At 41.5% G+C, this 14,870-nt stretch overlaps 1 protein-coding gene across 6 annotated transcripts in view; it reads left to right on the top strand.

The window, feature by feature from the left end:
- opa1 (OPA1 mitochondrial dynamin like GTPase) overlaps nucleotides 1–14,870 on the top strand; it is a 130,051-nt gene that overhangs the window by 75,715 nt on the left and 39,466 nt on the right. For all 6 annotated transcript variants that reach the window (XM_070883476.1, XM_070883478.1, XM_070883479.1 and 3 more), the window contains 4 exons: nucleotides 2,081–2,189; nucleotides 5,864–5,943; nucleotides 12,433–12,573; nucleotides 12,996–13,112. In XM_070883476.1, the coding sequence (XP_070739577.1) occupies nucleotides 2,081–2,189; nucleotides 5,864–5,943; nucleotides 12,433–12,573; nucleotides 12,996–13,112 (447 nt within the window). The remainder of the gene's footprint in view (nucleotides 1–2,080; nucleotides 2,190–5,863; nucleotides 5,944–12,432; nucleotides 12,574–12,995; nucleotides 13,113–14,870) is intronic.

The following is a 14,870-nucleotide window of genomic DNA, read 5'->3' as shown; positions in this document are numbered from 1 at the left end:
CTGATTTTGTAATGATTATTGTGACTTCTGCAAAAGCTCCTCTGAATTAAATTGTTAGTGTAGTTAAGCAATTCCTAATTGTTAAGATATTAGAAGTTTAAGTTAGCAGTATATACTTCCTAATTTGTTTTTACATTTAATCCATGATTGCATGAATAATGTTCCTATAGTATTTTTACAGTAATAATAAACTACAAACCTTGACTAAGAAACCTTTGATATTCACAATATGATTAGGCAGAATCAACATGATTTTATGAAAGGGAATCTGTGCTTGACAAATCTTAGAGTTTTTTTGAGTGTGTAACTAGCACTGTAGATAAGGGGGAATCTGTGTGTGTGGTGTATTTGGATTTTCAGAAGCAATTCGACAAGGTGCCACACCAGGTTGTTGCACAAGATTAGGGCTTCATGGAATTGCAGGTAATATATTAACATGGATTGAGGACTGGTTAACGGACAGAAAACAGAGTAGGAATAAACGGGTCATTTTCGGTATAGCGGGGTGTAACTAGTGGAGTGCGGCAAGGATCAGTGCTTGGGCCTCAATTATTACAATCTATATCATTGATATATGAGGGGACCGAGTGTAATATATGCAGGTTTGTTGATGATACAAAGCTAGGTGGAAAAGAAAGTTGTGAGGAGGATGCAAAGAGGTTTCAATGGGATATAGACAGGCTAAGTGAGTGGGCAAGAACATGGCAAATGGAATATAATTTGGAGAAATGTGAAGTTATCCACTTTGGTCGGAAAAATAGAAAAACAGAGTATTTTTTAAACAGTGAGAGATTGGGAAATGGTGTTCAGAGGGACCTGGGTGTCCTTGTACACGAATCACAAAGTTACAGCAAGCAGTTAAGAAAGCAAATGGTATGCTGATCTTTATTACAAGAGGATTTGAGTATAAGAGTAAAGATGTCTTACTGCAATTATATAGGACCCTGGTGAGATTGTATACAGTTTTGGTCTTACCTAGGGAAGGATATACTTGCCATGGTGGGAGTGCAACAAAGGTTCACCAGACTGATTCCTGGGATGGTGGGGATTATCCTATGAGGAGAGACTGAGTAGACTCTGCCTATATTCTTTGAGTTTAGACGTATGAGAGGTGATCTCATTGAAACATACAAAATTCTTGCATAGCTAGACAGGTAGATGCAGGGAGGATGTTTCCCCTGGCTGGGGAGTCTAGAACCAGGGGTCACAGTCTCAGAATAAGGAGTCATCCATTTAGGACTGAGATGAGGAGAAATTTCTTCACTTAGAGGGTGGTGACTCTTTGGAATATAGGGATAAGGTGGAGTTGAGGTAGAAAATCAGCCATGATCTTATTGAATGGCAGGGCAGGCTCGGGGCCGAATGGACTACTCGTGCTGCTATTTCTTAGCTTCATTATCTTAAGTAGGAAAGTTGCGCTGCTATTCTAAGGGATTTGTTTCCAATCACAGCTTTGAGTAACATTTAAGTATTGTTACCCACAATTGGTGAGTTTTGTTGATGCTTAGGTGAGCTGCTGGTGGTAGCACCTTGCAGTATCAGAGTACTGCAAGATGTACTGTAACTTGGGAAATAGCATGAATCAGATCCCTCTCAGGAAAACATGTTTCCTATCAGCCAGTAGAGGGCAGTATCACTAACTGGGGAAGGATGGCAGTATGTCCTCCTGGCTAGGGGAAAGTAGAAAAGAGAGAAAAAGGCAGTTTCGCAAAATATTGTATTTTCATTTGCAAAAAGACTCAATATGCCATATGTGTAAAAATCCAAAGTAATCCTTTTTTCATAAGTCTGACACAATACTTTAAAATTCTCAGCAGTACATAATGTTCTGCATTTAATTTGAAAAGAGGCATCAGATTTTTAACATCTACAGAATGAAACGAAACATCTGATTTTTGTAATCCTATTTTTTAAGTAAACTTTATAAACTGTAAGTCTTTGGTACTCTTGAAAGAATTGGCATTGAACTCAATGATATATCTGCCATATCATGAAAGCACAAGCATGCTGAAAATTCATAAGATTTGATTTGCTCTCTATCCCTTATCCATATTTAATTATTACCTTTGTGTTTCTGTAGCGAGTCATCCAGCACAATGCTTTAGAAGATCGTTCTATATCTGACAAACAGCAGTGGGATGCGGCTATCCATTTTCTGGAAGAAACGCTGCAATCCCGTCTCCGAGACAGTAAGTTTCCAAAACTTTGTGGTTTTAGTTTCTTTCTTTAGTGAGTATTTTGTAGTCTTAAAAACCAGAGTAGATTCCCAATCTCCCCCTCCTATGATCTAAAATCTGTCAAAATATTGAGGGGTGTGGGCTTTTTCATGGGGTATTTTAATGTTATGGTACAAATGGCTCTCTGATCCTATATGAATACCAATGCCAGAAAGTTCATATGGTAGCATTTTTCTTCATCCATATATCCAACTTTACATCAAAGTTGCCTACAAACAAATAGGACATCTAATGTAATACTGGTTTGGGCAAGAACAAAAATATACAAAGAGGATTTCAAAATGTTCAATAGCCATTCTTGTCTTTTGATGTTTGGTTACTTGTCTGCAGATCTCTATCTCTCTCCCATTCATCTCTATCCCATTTCCACTGTTTGGTGGCCTATAATGCACACCAAGAATTGTACCATTCCCTTCCTATTTCTTAACTCTATCCATATGAATTCTGTCTTACTGCAATAATCCTAGGATGTCTTGCATTCTAGTGCTATGATAGAATTCTTCATTAACACCCCACACCTTTTTGTCACTCCCTATTTCTTCTGAAATTGTTATAAATCAGCAATATTAAGTTCTCAGTCTTTTCCAAACTTAAGCCATGTTTCTATTATAGCTACATAATGGGCCCAAATTTGGCTGGAGCAACTTGATTTTTTTGGAGTATCTTAAAAATTGCAATTCTGCACATGTACTTTGAGCCAGTGTAAGTGAGTTAGCTAGGATTTTTTTAGTTTAGTTTTTTTTCAAAAGGGGGCGTTACCAACCACCTACGCCTGTTTCGGCCATTTAAGCCAGTTTGGACAGCTAATAGTTGCTCTAAACTAACTTAGGCCAGCGTATATGGCCAATTGTGGGCCGCACAGAAAACCCTTGCGGAGAGTTAAGAAATCAACGCAGGTAAGTACATTTAAAGCACCAAGCACTAAACGAAGCACAAAAATAAGCATTCAATAACAAATAAAAAATACAAGGAAGCTGAGAGGACCTGCACCTAGCACCAAGACTTACAACGCACTAAACAAAGCACAAAAAGTAGTAAGCAATTAATTAACACATAAAAAAAATAGAAGGAACCCTGCACCTAAAGCACCAAGACCAAAGTAATAAGCAATCAATCAATCAATGACAAATTAAAAAATAGAAGTCTTACCTTTATGTGAAGGGAAGGCAGCGGACCGCCGATGACGGAGCTCATTCGGCCAGGGATAGGGGCGGCGCACTTCGGGCCCCTCCCACACAGCCTGCAGAGCACACTCAGATTCTGGGGGTGAGGAGCTACTGCGCATGCGCGCACACTCTAGCGCGCATGTGCAGAGGTCCCGGCACTGTTTTCAGCCCCCGAATCCAGTTGCCACGCTGCGCCACCATCGAGGAGAGGCTGGTGAACAGCCAAACTCGGTCTGAAGATTTTTGGCGCCCTTGGAGTTCTACAAAAGCGGCGTACCTCTGGTGAGTGCGCCAGATATCTGTACTGGCTAAATTTGGGCCCAGTATTCCTCCATAATGCTCCTAACTTTCCAATTTTGTTTAGAATTTTTTGTGCTTTCACATTTCACTCAATCCTGACTCTATTTTATTGGAATGTTGATCTTTTTCCTGGTTTTCTCATTTAATGTTTTAGTACTCACTATGTCGTAACCGGTTTCTTTCCATATCCCCACTGACAATTTATTTCAGCAAAGCCTGTTGTTTTTATTCCAATAGTTTCATTGGGCCCAAGTTTCTACACGCGCCTAGAACGGCACAGTCCCGACCTGGACGCCCGTTTTTCGCGCCACAAAGTGCGCCTAAAAAAATCCTCTGTATTCTCCACCTACTTGCAGGTCCTCTGGCCCTCGGCGCAGCCAGCACGAGCTGTGGGGGGGCGGAGCTAGGTCCCTGCGCTGAAAACAGTGCCGGGACCTCTGCACATGCGCGCTACAGTGGGCACGCAGGTGCAGTAGCTCCAGGCGCCGAACTGTGTGGGAGGGGCCCGAAGCACGCAGCCCCTAGCCCTGGCTGAATGGCCTCACTGGGGCTGCGTGAATAAGGCTCCTCCCACAGCCAGCTCCTGCTTCCCCACCCGACTGACCCGACCCGACCTGCGCTCCTGTTCCCGCTCCCCGCCTCCCCGACTGGACCTGACCCGCGCTCCTGTTCCCGCTCCCCGACTGGACCCGACCCGACCCGCGCTCCTGTTCCCGCCTCCGCGACTCGACTCGACCCGACCCGACCCGCGCTCCTGTTCCCGCTCCCCGCCTCCCCGACTGGACCCAACCCGACCCGCGCTCCCACCCCCCGACCCGACCCCCCCACTGGACCCGACCCGACTCCTGTTCCCGGACTGGATCCGACCTGACCTCCCTCCCTCCCTCTCTCTCCCCCCCTTCTCCCTCCCTCTCTCTCCCCCCCCTCTCTCTCTCTCTCGCCCCGACCCGAACCGAACCTACCCGACCCAACCCAACGCCACCTACCTGTAAATCTGGTGCTGGGGACGGGCCCTGCCTGAAGTCTCGGGCCCGGCCCGTTCAGCCTTTGGTCCCGAAAGGCCTGCCTGAAGCACTTTCACACAGGTAGGAAGATGGTTTATTTAATATTTTCTTTGCTTATAAATGTTTATTCAGGTTGGATTTATTTGTATAATATTTGTAGACGTATAAATAAGGATTTATTATAGAATTTAATGACTTCCCCCCCCCCCCCCCCCCCACCTCCTTCTGGACGCCTAATTTGTAACCTGCGCCTGATTTTATTATGTGTAGAACAGATTTTTTCAGTTCTACAAAAATCTTCACTTGCTCCATTCTACTTTAGTTTGGAGTACGTTTTCACTGTGGAAACTTTCAAATCAGGCGTCAGTGGCCGGACACGCCCCCTTTTGAAGAAAAAATTCTGTTCCAAAGTAGAACTGTTCTACCTGACTAGAACTGCAGAAAAAAAAATGTGGAGAATTGCGATTTCTAAGATAGTCCGTTCTCTACCAGTTGCTCCTAAAAATCAGGCGCAAATCATGTGGAAACTTGGGCCCATTAATTCTACTCTCTTGATTCAAACCTAGACTCTTCTCCCGGCATATAGGTTTAACTCCTCCCTCATTGCATTGATTACCTTATTGTCAAGAGCTTTGGTGTGTCTCACTTCAAATGATGGCCATTCCTTCGGTATAACTTCAGTGTCCCAAGAATGTGAATGTTTTCCTCCATCAGCAACCCTGATTTTCTGTTTACATGGGGCTGGGGACTAGAGTCTAGCCAGCAAACAGAAAAGAACATCATTATCATCGTTTTGTATTGGTGAAAGGCCAGTGCAAAGACCACTGAACCATTTAATCCCTACTGATGTCTATTCTACAACCAGAAATTTGTTGAGATTACAGTAACTTCAATACTGAAAATAAGGGAAAATTGATTAATCTTAAAGCTTCATGAAATCTTCCGGATAAAGTAGCTGTTACATCTTGTATTGAGAAGGGAAAGGAGGAGGTAAATGTTATGGGAAATAAAAATTAAGCAAGAGCAGATGAGAATGACTGTCTTTTCTTACTATACAAATGACCACAGTATAAATCATACACGGGGTGTGTCTAAATGCAATGAGAATAGCTAACGAGACATAATTTTGATCTTATATTCCTCATTGTTTTAATAGCTGAGTCTGTAATCCGTGATATGGTGGGGCCAGATTGGCAAGAAAGATGGTTCTACTGGAAATCACGAGCTCCAGAGCAGGTGGGATAAAGACAGTTGAGACATATACAGCATATGCTAATTCTATGTTTTCCCTAAAACTCAATTAATTTGCATAAAGACTAAATGAGCAGAAAGTGAGAGCAGGTAAGTGCTCAGTCATTGTATTTCGAGAGTTAAATAGGAGTTGGAAGTAGATGAATACTGGGTATTTCTTCCTCATATTCTCAGCACAATTACATATGTTGTAGTTGTCATTGAGTTTGAAAGGTGAGGACAAGTAAATTACCTGTTTTTTCTTTACTGAAGCTCCAACAATCCATTATTGGATTGCTTATCTCCTCATTATATTTTTTGGAAGAGAGAAAGGTGAAATTATTTTAATGGATGGAGTTTTGGCAGATTCAAAATCTGGAGCTAAAGGGACATTTACACTTGCATACATGAAAAGGACACACAGGGTTAGGACTGATGAGTGACTTTTTTTTTCTATAATTAGTACTTGTATATTGTACATAGCTGATGTGTACAACTATGCTGTCTGAGTACAAGGAAGTGTGTAAACCCGCGTGTGGAGAGATTGCAGAGGAAATTTGCTCTAAATTGGGATAAGCCATAGTATTGTATATTGCTAGTTGCTGTTTAAACTTTTATACTGTATACTATAAGTTTTTATTTTTGTATCTATTATAACTTAAGTTAGATAAAGTTTAAAAGGATTACAATGGCAGGGCAGTGGCAACCCATTTTGTGCAAATCTCACTGAATCTGGGAGTCTGTTGATGGTTTGAGCGTCCAAGGCAAATACACTTGCAGCAAATTCAAGCTAAAAGTTACTGACCTTGTGTAACAGCAGGTGATGCTATGATGCTATGTCACGTACGAGGATGAAATAATTTTTGGAACATGCATTTCAAGAGGTGGTCAGCTCACAAGCAGACAAAGTGAAATAAAGTTAGAAGCAGTTAACCATATCAAGGTGGTAAAAGGAGTACAAAGGAAGGCAAGGGTCCACTGAAGGCATTGCCTAGATAAATACTTGTTCCAAAGGCAGCAACTTGGTTGGTGAGGTGGGGGTGACGGTGGGGTGTGGTTGTAGCCACCCAACAATGTTGTAGCATCTTAAAGGAAGTTGTTGCCAAAAAGCAGAGATGAATGCAGTAGTAGTGAGCATTGTAGTTAGTAGTTTCTATAACTAAACATGAGTTCCAAATGGTATGTTGCCTCTCAGGGTAAGGGTGCAAGTGCAGATGCTTTTTGAGGGGGTGGGACCAGAAGTCATGATGCATGTCAGAACAAATGACTTGGGAAAGAATAGATTCAGTTCCTGCAAAAAGAATTCCAGAAATTAATAGGTAGATTAAATAAGCAGGATGTCAAAGCTAGTATATTTCAGGATATCCTAGCTTATTACTGCCAATGCCATCTGCTGGACAATTCAGCAACAGCCAGGTTAGGCAAGTAAATGCATCACGAGAGATGTGGCTCCAGATCCCGATTTTGCGGTCAGCAGTGAACAAACGCCGCTTGTCGTTCATTGCGCTTGCCCACAGAATTTCTGTGGAGTTTTAAACTGAGATTTGCGGTTATCAGACAGTCAAAGCAGCGTGGCGCCCTGTACAGGCGATCTGGGACCTATGTGAACAGGGCAAGCAATGGTGTTTTTCCTCAACCAATCAGATTGAAGAATCCTTACTGAGGCATGCAAAGTCTAAGCCAGCAAGTATAAGTTAGAATATTTCCTTCAATGTAAAATAATGTACAGAAAACTAAATAAAGAGAGAGAAAGAAAGAAAGATGGGATTAAGATAGAAAGATAAAAGAGACAAAAAGAAAATGTAAAAAAAAATTTCAAAATCACCCTGCAATAATTAATATCTGAAGGCATGAGGCTCCACACTTGTGAAAGTACATTTTCAGTGCCAGGGAGATTGTTTGGCAGTAATTAAGACTTATCATGCCGTTAAAAATTCACTTACACTTGAATGGATAAGCCCTAACCTTTTCTGGCATGTTTAGTTGGTATCTAGTGGATAAGTACCGCAACTTCACGCCCTTCATGTGTTTGAATACCGATTTTGAGGTACCAGAGTAGTAAAGCTTGCGGAGGAGTAGGGCAAATCAGACAGCAACTTCCTGATTTCCGTGTTTAACTAGGCATGTGTGGATGCCGGAAAAAGCTATCTGATTTATTTCGTAGTAAGGTGAGCGCTGATAGCCTCACTGTTATTCTTACCGCAAAATCCAGGCTGTGGTGTATGAGAGAAGGTTTGGAGTGTTGGGACCAGAAGCTGTACCGATGGGATGGTCTACACGTAAAAAGAGTTAGAACCAATATCCTCATGGGAAGATTAATGAGAGCTGTGGGAGGAGGTTCCAATGAATATGACAGAGGAGAGTGGAAAAGCAAAGAAATGGGAAATATTTAAACAGGAAGAAAGGGAGTGTACCATAATTTGCTGAATAGGAAGTCACACAGCCACACACCACACACAGTGTGCGTGTGAGACTGTGGGTCTGCAGTGACCCGTTTACCGGGGAGCGGAAGGAGCAGCATGGTAGCCTAGCCCAGCAGTCTGTGCAGCCCCCGGCCTGCGAGCACCATCGGAGCAGGCCGGGAGCGGAAGGAGCTGCGTGGCAGCATACCACTGCAGGGAGCAGCACTTGCTGGAGCAGGAGAGCAACAGCAGTGAAGAGGGACGTCACCAAGGTCCAGGTCGGTGATTGGAGTGTGGGCAGGTACATCAGGAGCGGCGAGATCGGGGCGAAGGAGCGGCGAGAGATCGTAGAGGGATGTGATCGGGGCCCAGGAGAGGCATGAGTTCGGGGCCCAGCAGAGGAGGCATGGGCCCAGAGGCAGCACGGACCAGCCCACACTGCGATATGTGTGCGCCCTAGGTCCGTGCAGCAGAGCAGGTCACCAGTCGTTTTAGTTAATCCTTTCTACTGGACCAAGACCTAGCTCTGTCAAACCCGTGTGGTGGCTGGTGTGCAACGGTCACTACACGTTTTTTTTTTAAAAATCCAAGCACCGGCATCTTCCATCCTTCAAGATTTAGTTCGGAGCTGGAATTTTAGGTCCATCGTTGAAATACCTGTGAACTTTTTGACGTGGAAGCAAGTCATGCTCGGTTCGAGGGACTGCCTATGATGATGATAGGAAGATTAAATCAAATTTGACATTTAAAAAAAATTGCATTTAGCACTTGCAAGTTGGGTAATTTAAAAAGCCAGCACAAATATAAACATTACAGGAAAGGTATAGAACATGAGATTAAAACGGCTAAGTGGTAGTATGAGAAAAAATTAACAAAAAACTTGAAAGGTAATAAGGCTTTTTATAAGCACATTAGTAATAAAAGGATAGTTAAGGTACTGCTAGGGCCGCTAGGAGATGAAGTCCAAAAGCATGCAGAGGAGAGTGATACTGTGTATCAAGAGATTTGTATTGGGACCATAGACCAACAGAGGTGGGTGTAGAACAGTTAAGCGAAGTTGTCACTCCAGAAGAAATGATACTAAAGAACTTACTCGAATTTAAGGTAGACAGCTAATTGGGATTTGATGGTTTGCAACCGTCGATCCTGAAGGAAGCTAAGGAAGAAATAGCAGAAGTTCTGAATATAATTCTGTGGAACAGAAAATTGCCAGAAAACTTGAGAGAAGCAGAGGTGGTTCCCGTCTGGAAGAAAAAGGGATGGAGATAAGCCAGGAAATTATAGACCAGTTAATCTTACTTCATCTTTTAAACTGCTAGAGTCTATAATATAGGTTGAAATTACTAAGTAGGCAGAGAAACTTGGAGTTACACAGGACCAGTTAGCACAGATTTTTAAAAGGCAGGTTGTGCTCAACTAACATTATAGAATTGTTTCAAGAAATGACAGGAAGGATAAAGAAAGGAAGTGCAGCGAATGTGATTTATATTGATTTTCAAAAACATTTGACACGGTACCATACAGGAGACATGACAAAGATAATGGCACATGGAATTAAGCAAAGTAAAGAGATGGTTGGAGATCAGAAAGTACAGGTTGGACCTCTCTGGTCTGGCACCCTCGGGACCTGACCGTTCCGGAACAGAGAATTTTCCAAACAATGGGAGGTCACACTTACTGGTACCTGTCGACAGCACGCGGGCTCCTGTGTGCGCGTGTGCTGGCAGCCTGTGGGCAGCCCCCTCCATACCCGCGCGCACACTCGCTGACTGACAGCCGCTGCAGCCAATCGCCAAACACACTCACTGACTGACAGCCGCTCCAGCCAATCAAAACTTTTTTTAAATAACCCTCCTCTCCCTCAGGCCCAACTAATGCCAAATCACAGATGTTTCCGGACCAAAGAGTCCCAGACCAGAGAGGTCCAACTTGTACAGGTTGGGAATAAAAGGATATTTCTCATACTAAAAGCAGATGATGAGTGTGTTCCTTAGGGGTCTGTTTTGATTACGATCTGAATTTACACATTAAAGAAACAATATCAACATTGGGTGTATGGCAGATTGTGATGAGGATTGTAAAAGAATGCAGGAGCATTTCGGCTAGCAAGATGGGCAGATAAGTGGCAGATGTAGAAAAATATAAAATTGTACAAATTAGTGGCAGGCGCTAATTTTTTTTTATTTTAAAAAAAAAATTCGGGGATAGCGCTCCAGGAAGGAAATGGAACACTATAAATCAGGCGCTCTACTTCCTTCCTGGAACGCAATCGACAACAGGTGGGGCGGTAAGTGGAGCAACGCTGCACACTGGGCCGTGCAGTACTGCCGCGTTGAAAGGACTCCTTCTCTCCCTTAAAGGGAAGGGCCATCCCTGCAGGCTTTGCAAAAAAAAAAGTACCTTCTCCCTTACGGCAGCCACAATCCTGCCCAGTCAGCCCGATGCACTGAAGCAGAGTGCTGGGCTGATTGATCGCAGGCAAAGAAGGCCACCCAAAAACGTGCAAGAGAAAAGGTATAATTTTTTTTGTACTTAGCTCGGCCACCTTGCCTTTAATTATCGCCCCTGAAACGCTCGGCTTTCCGATGGACACCTCCTGCAGCTGCCAGTGTTTCTGCCCGGCGATACTATAGGGGGTGAAATGCAAGTTCCGGTCAGGGAGATGCGCACGGTGATGACATCATAATCTCTGGGCGCAACGCCTTACCACCACCGCAAATGTCCAACGAATATGGCGGGAGTCAATATTATCACCGCACTCGGTCGGAACCCGATTAATGCCCCGTTATCACACCCTGGAGGTGCTAAATAGGCCAATTTCTAGGCCTTAGTCTTTATGTTAAGTAAAAGGCCCATCAAAATGGCATAGTGACGTATGTTCTTTATTTTTGTAAAAATACGTGAACAGAAGTTATACTGATTGTATCAAGTGTTTCTCATCATACTTGATGCTTTTATGTTTTTATCTACGGTATGCTTTTATCTACGGTGGAATGAAGCAGCTTACAAATTAAACTGAACATTATCTTTGCCTATTGTTGACTCCGGTCCATCTTTGCTTGAAAAAGAGGAATAGTAAAAGATATGGAGGGCAAGCAAGAGAGTGGAATTAGACTAAGTGGCTTGTGGAAAAAAACACCAATGCAGATTTGATGGACCAAATGACCTGATTCTGTTATGTAATATTCTGGATAGGTCCTGAGTTGCATTATTAAGGAGATAGAATGCAAATCAAAATAACTTACATTGCACTATAAAACTTTGGTCAGTCCCATCTCAAATACTTTATAGTTTTGGTCACTTGATAAGACAGATGCTATTATCACTGATTTGAGTATATAAGTGAGCGAACAAGACGATTCCATATATCAAATGAGTTAAGTTAATCATAGCAAAAGATTATGGAATGAATAAGAAACTCTGAAATATTTAGTCACAGGAACCTGCTCACAGTTTTCTAATTTGGATCCCAGGTGGATTGGTAGCATGCTCTTCACGACCAGGACAAAGTAACATCAATAGCACTTGACATTTCTGGAACTTTCAGCAGTGCATGTCATCCAGCCTTCATTAAGTTACTGCCCTCTTGTGGCATATATGATGAGCTGTTGAACTGGATTTGTGACTCTCAAAAGACACAAAGATTGGGTCATTATATGGATAATTTTACTACAGCACCCATGCAAAGTTTTTTCAGAGAATGTGTTGACATCCACTAAATAAGTTATGAAGAACAGACATGATCAACTTGCTATCGCCACACTCTGCAGAGTGCTTGAGTCCCTATTTAAAACCAACAATCAAATCACAATCAGATTTACAGAGTATGATCCCAAAAACCACAAGGGTCAAATTTGAGAGACATTTGGCTTTGTTACAGTTGACTTCTTAAGAGTTGTTGAGTATTTGGTACAGAATGTTAATTGTTAAAGATGAATGACCTGGCAGTTTGATTATACAATGTAAAATAAACTGATTTCATCCTATACTACACTGTAACTTTAATTGTCTACCATGTCATATATATTAATGAAGAACTTGAATCTATTTCTATACTTCTCAGACAATTAACAGAATGCCTCTTTTCCTTTAGCACGTTCGAAATGAAACCAGAAATGAATTGGAGCGGGTGTTAAAAGTCAATGAGGAACACACAGCTTATCTTGCTAATGATGAAGTTACGACAGTTCGTAAAAACCTGGAGGCTAAAAATGTAGACGTGGACACCATTCTGGTAAGTGAGAGTCACCAAATTGATATCTACAAATATTTTACTTAGTTTCCAAATCAAATAATATATTGTCTAATTTGACATGCATGTGCTGATCCACTTTATTTGTTTCATTATGTAGCACTTTATACTTTAGTTATTTTGAGGTTGTATCTTTTTTTGAAACGATAGTGACATTTTGAAAGGGCATGTACTCTAGCTTCACGTCTTGTGTTTCTGAATGACACTGAATAAATGCAAGTTATTTCTACTGTGGAAAAAGAACTGTAAGTAAATCTTTCTTTAGTAAACCAGATGTTGCAGGACGATGCTGATTAAAACAATTTTGCAATGTTCTTAAATTTTTTAGTTCCCTGAATAATCAAGTTTTCTTGTTACAAAACATTATTAAATACCTTGACATAAAAAATTTTCTTTCTCGCTAGATTAAAGATACTTGGCACCAAGTTTACCGAAAGCACTTCTTGAAGAAATCACTGAACCATTGTAATCTTTGCAGAAGAGGTTTCCACTATTACCAAAGACACTTTGTAGATTCTGAGGTATGAAAACAGATAATACAAAGAAAATACTTAACATGTTTGAAAGTGCTATTTTTATTTTTGTGTAAAGTCTCTCTATCTCCAGTTGTATGTTGCCTCTCGGATGGTGTTTGTCAAAATCGCTATGATGACAGTAGATCCATCTCGAGCACCAAATGTGACAGCAGTAGCAGAAGACACAAAAGCAAACTTGAAAACTTGGCAATACTAACCTATGTGATTTAAAATATATATATTTAACAATAGCTGTTTTGTATCATATATTACAGGGCTATCCAGGCACTTATAATTAGATTTTCTGAATACCTCATATGTATAATACTCTCAGGACAGGTTGTTATAATTACATGCAAAGCCCAGCATCCCAATAGAAGACAGAACTGATCAAATGCTTATAAGATCCATTTAAGGATTTTAACTGAAGTATCTGCTATAATGGGGCAGAAATAGAACATTCATGCTTTAAAAGGTAATGAAATGTTCCAGCATCTAGCTACGCAATGATATTGGCAGTCTAAGACAAACTCACAAATCAGAGTTTAAATTTCCATAGAACCAGTCTCATTTACTCCCTTTTAGAACAAATCTTAATCCATGCATAAAATGTGTTGTAAAGCTGTGTGTGCAGCAGAATTCAGTGTACTCTCGTGTCTGTGCACGTATTTCCATTTTTCTGTAAATTATTAATAATACTGGCCCAGAAATTGCGGTTGGAGGGTTCCCGCTGGCAGATGCCTTCGACCGGAAGAATTTCCACAAAAGTACCTGGTGGTCCCGGAGATTCGGAGACTTGTAATCCTGGGCCTCCACACGAATGGCTGCATAGAGACCCATGTATTCCAAGAGCACATGTGCTTTGTACGCGTCTCTGGGATCACATGGGCCGGCCCAACCAATGAAAATGTGGGTATTCCCATTCATGTTTATGGTGAGTTCCGTTTCTACGGAGTTGCCGTAAATATGAATGGGAATACCCCCAGAAACACACACACACACACACACACACACACACACACACACACACACACACACACACAAAATAATTTAAAAAACACATTACATATTTAAAATGCTATTTAATTAAATATTTTATAGAAAAATTTATTTTTTTGAAATGTTTTATATGTTTTAACAGGGCTAAAAATAAATTTGTCTTAATGGACAGAGTTTTTAATATATAAATGAGTGATAACATTTTATTTTTCTAGTTTTTAAAACTCTTATGCTGGTAAAAGCAGAAGAATTTCAAGGGCATTCGCTGGGCAGAAATTGGGCAAATAGCCCAACTCTCCGCCCGCGGAGGCCCTTTTCCTTCAGATCCATGCGATCTGTCAAGAGAATTCTTGACAGATCACAAGTTCCGGGTTTAGGCGCATGCACTTCACATAACCCGAAACTACGAACCTGAATTTGAATTTGTTCTGGGAGATTTAAGGCTCCAATGTGTAGTTTCAATCTACTTACCAATAGGTGCAGAAATCTAGTATAAACTGCTCATAAATTGGCACTGAAAAAGCAATCGATTAAGGAGCTTATGTGGGAAATGGAAAATTTTGCACTGGTGCAAAAGGGATTTATGTTATGAGGTTGGGGTAGAGTAGCAAGACCTTTGCTTTGCATTGGCAGTGTTCTACCTAACCTGCTCGATAATGGGACTGACTGCCAACAGTAGAAAAACTGTTTAATTCCCAGCACTAAGATTCCTAACTGTGATCACAAAAATTCAAATAAAGGCACATGTGAATAAAAGATTGTCTA

The sequence above is a fragment of the Pristiophorus japonicus genome, chromosome 6, assembly GCF_044704955.1.
Source record: "Pristiophorus japonicus isolate sPriJap1 chromosome 6, sPriJap1.hap1, whole genome shotgun sequence".
Classification (NCBI taxonomy): domain Eukaryota; kingdom Metazoa; phylum Chordata; class Chondrichthyes; family Pristiophoridae; genus Pristiophorus; species Pristiophorus japonicus.
This window is presented reverse-complemented; position numbering and strand designations above follow the sequence as displayed.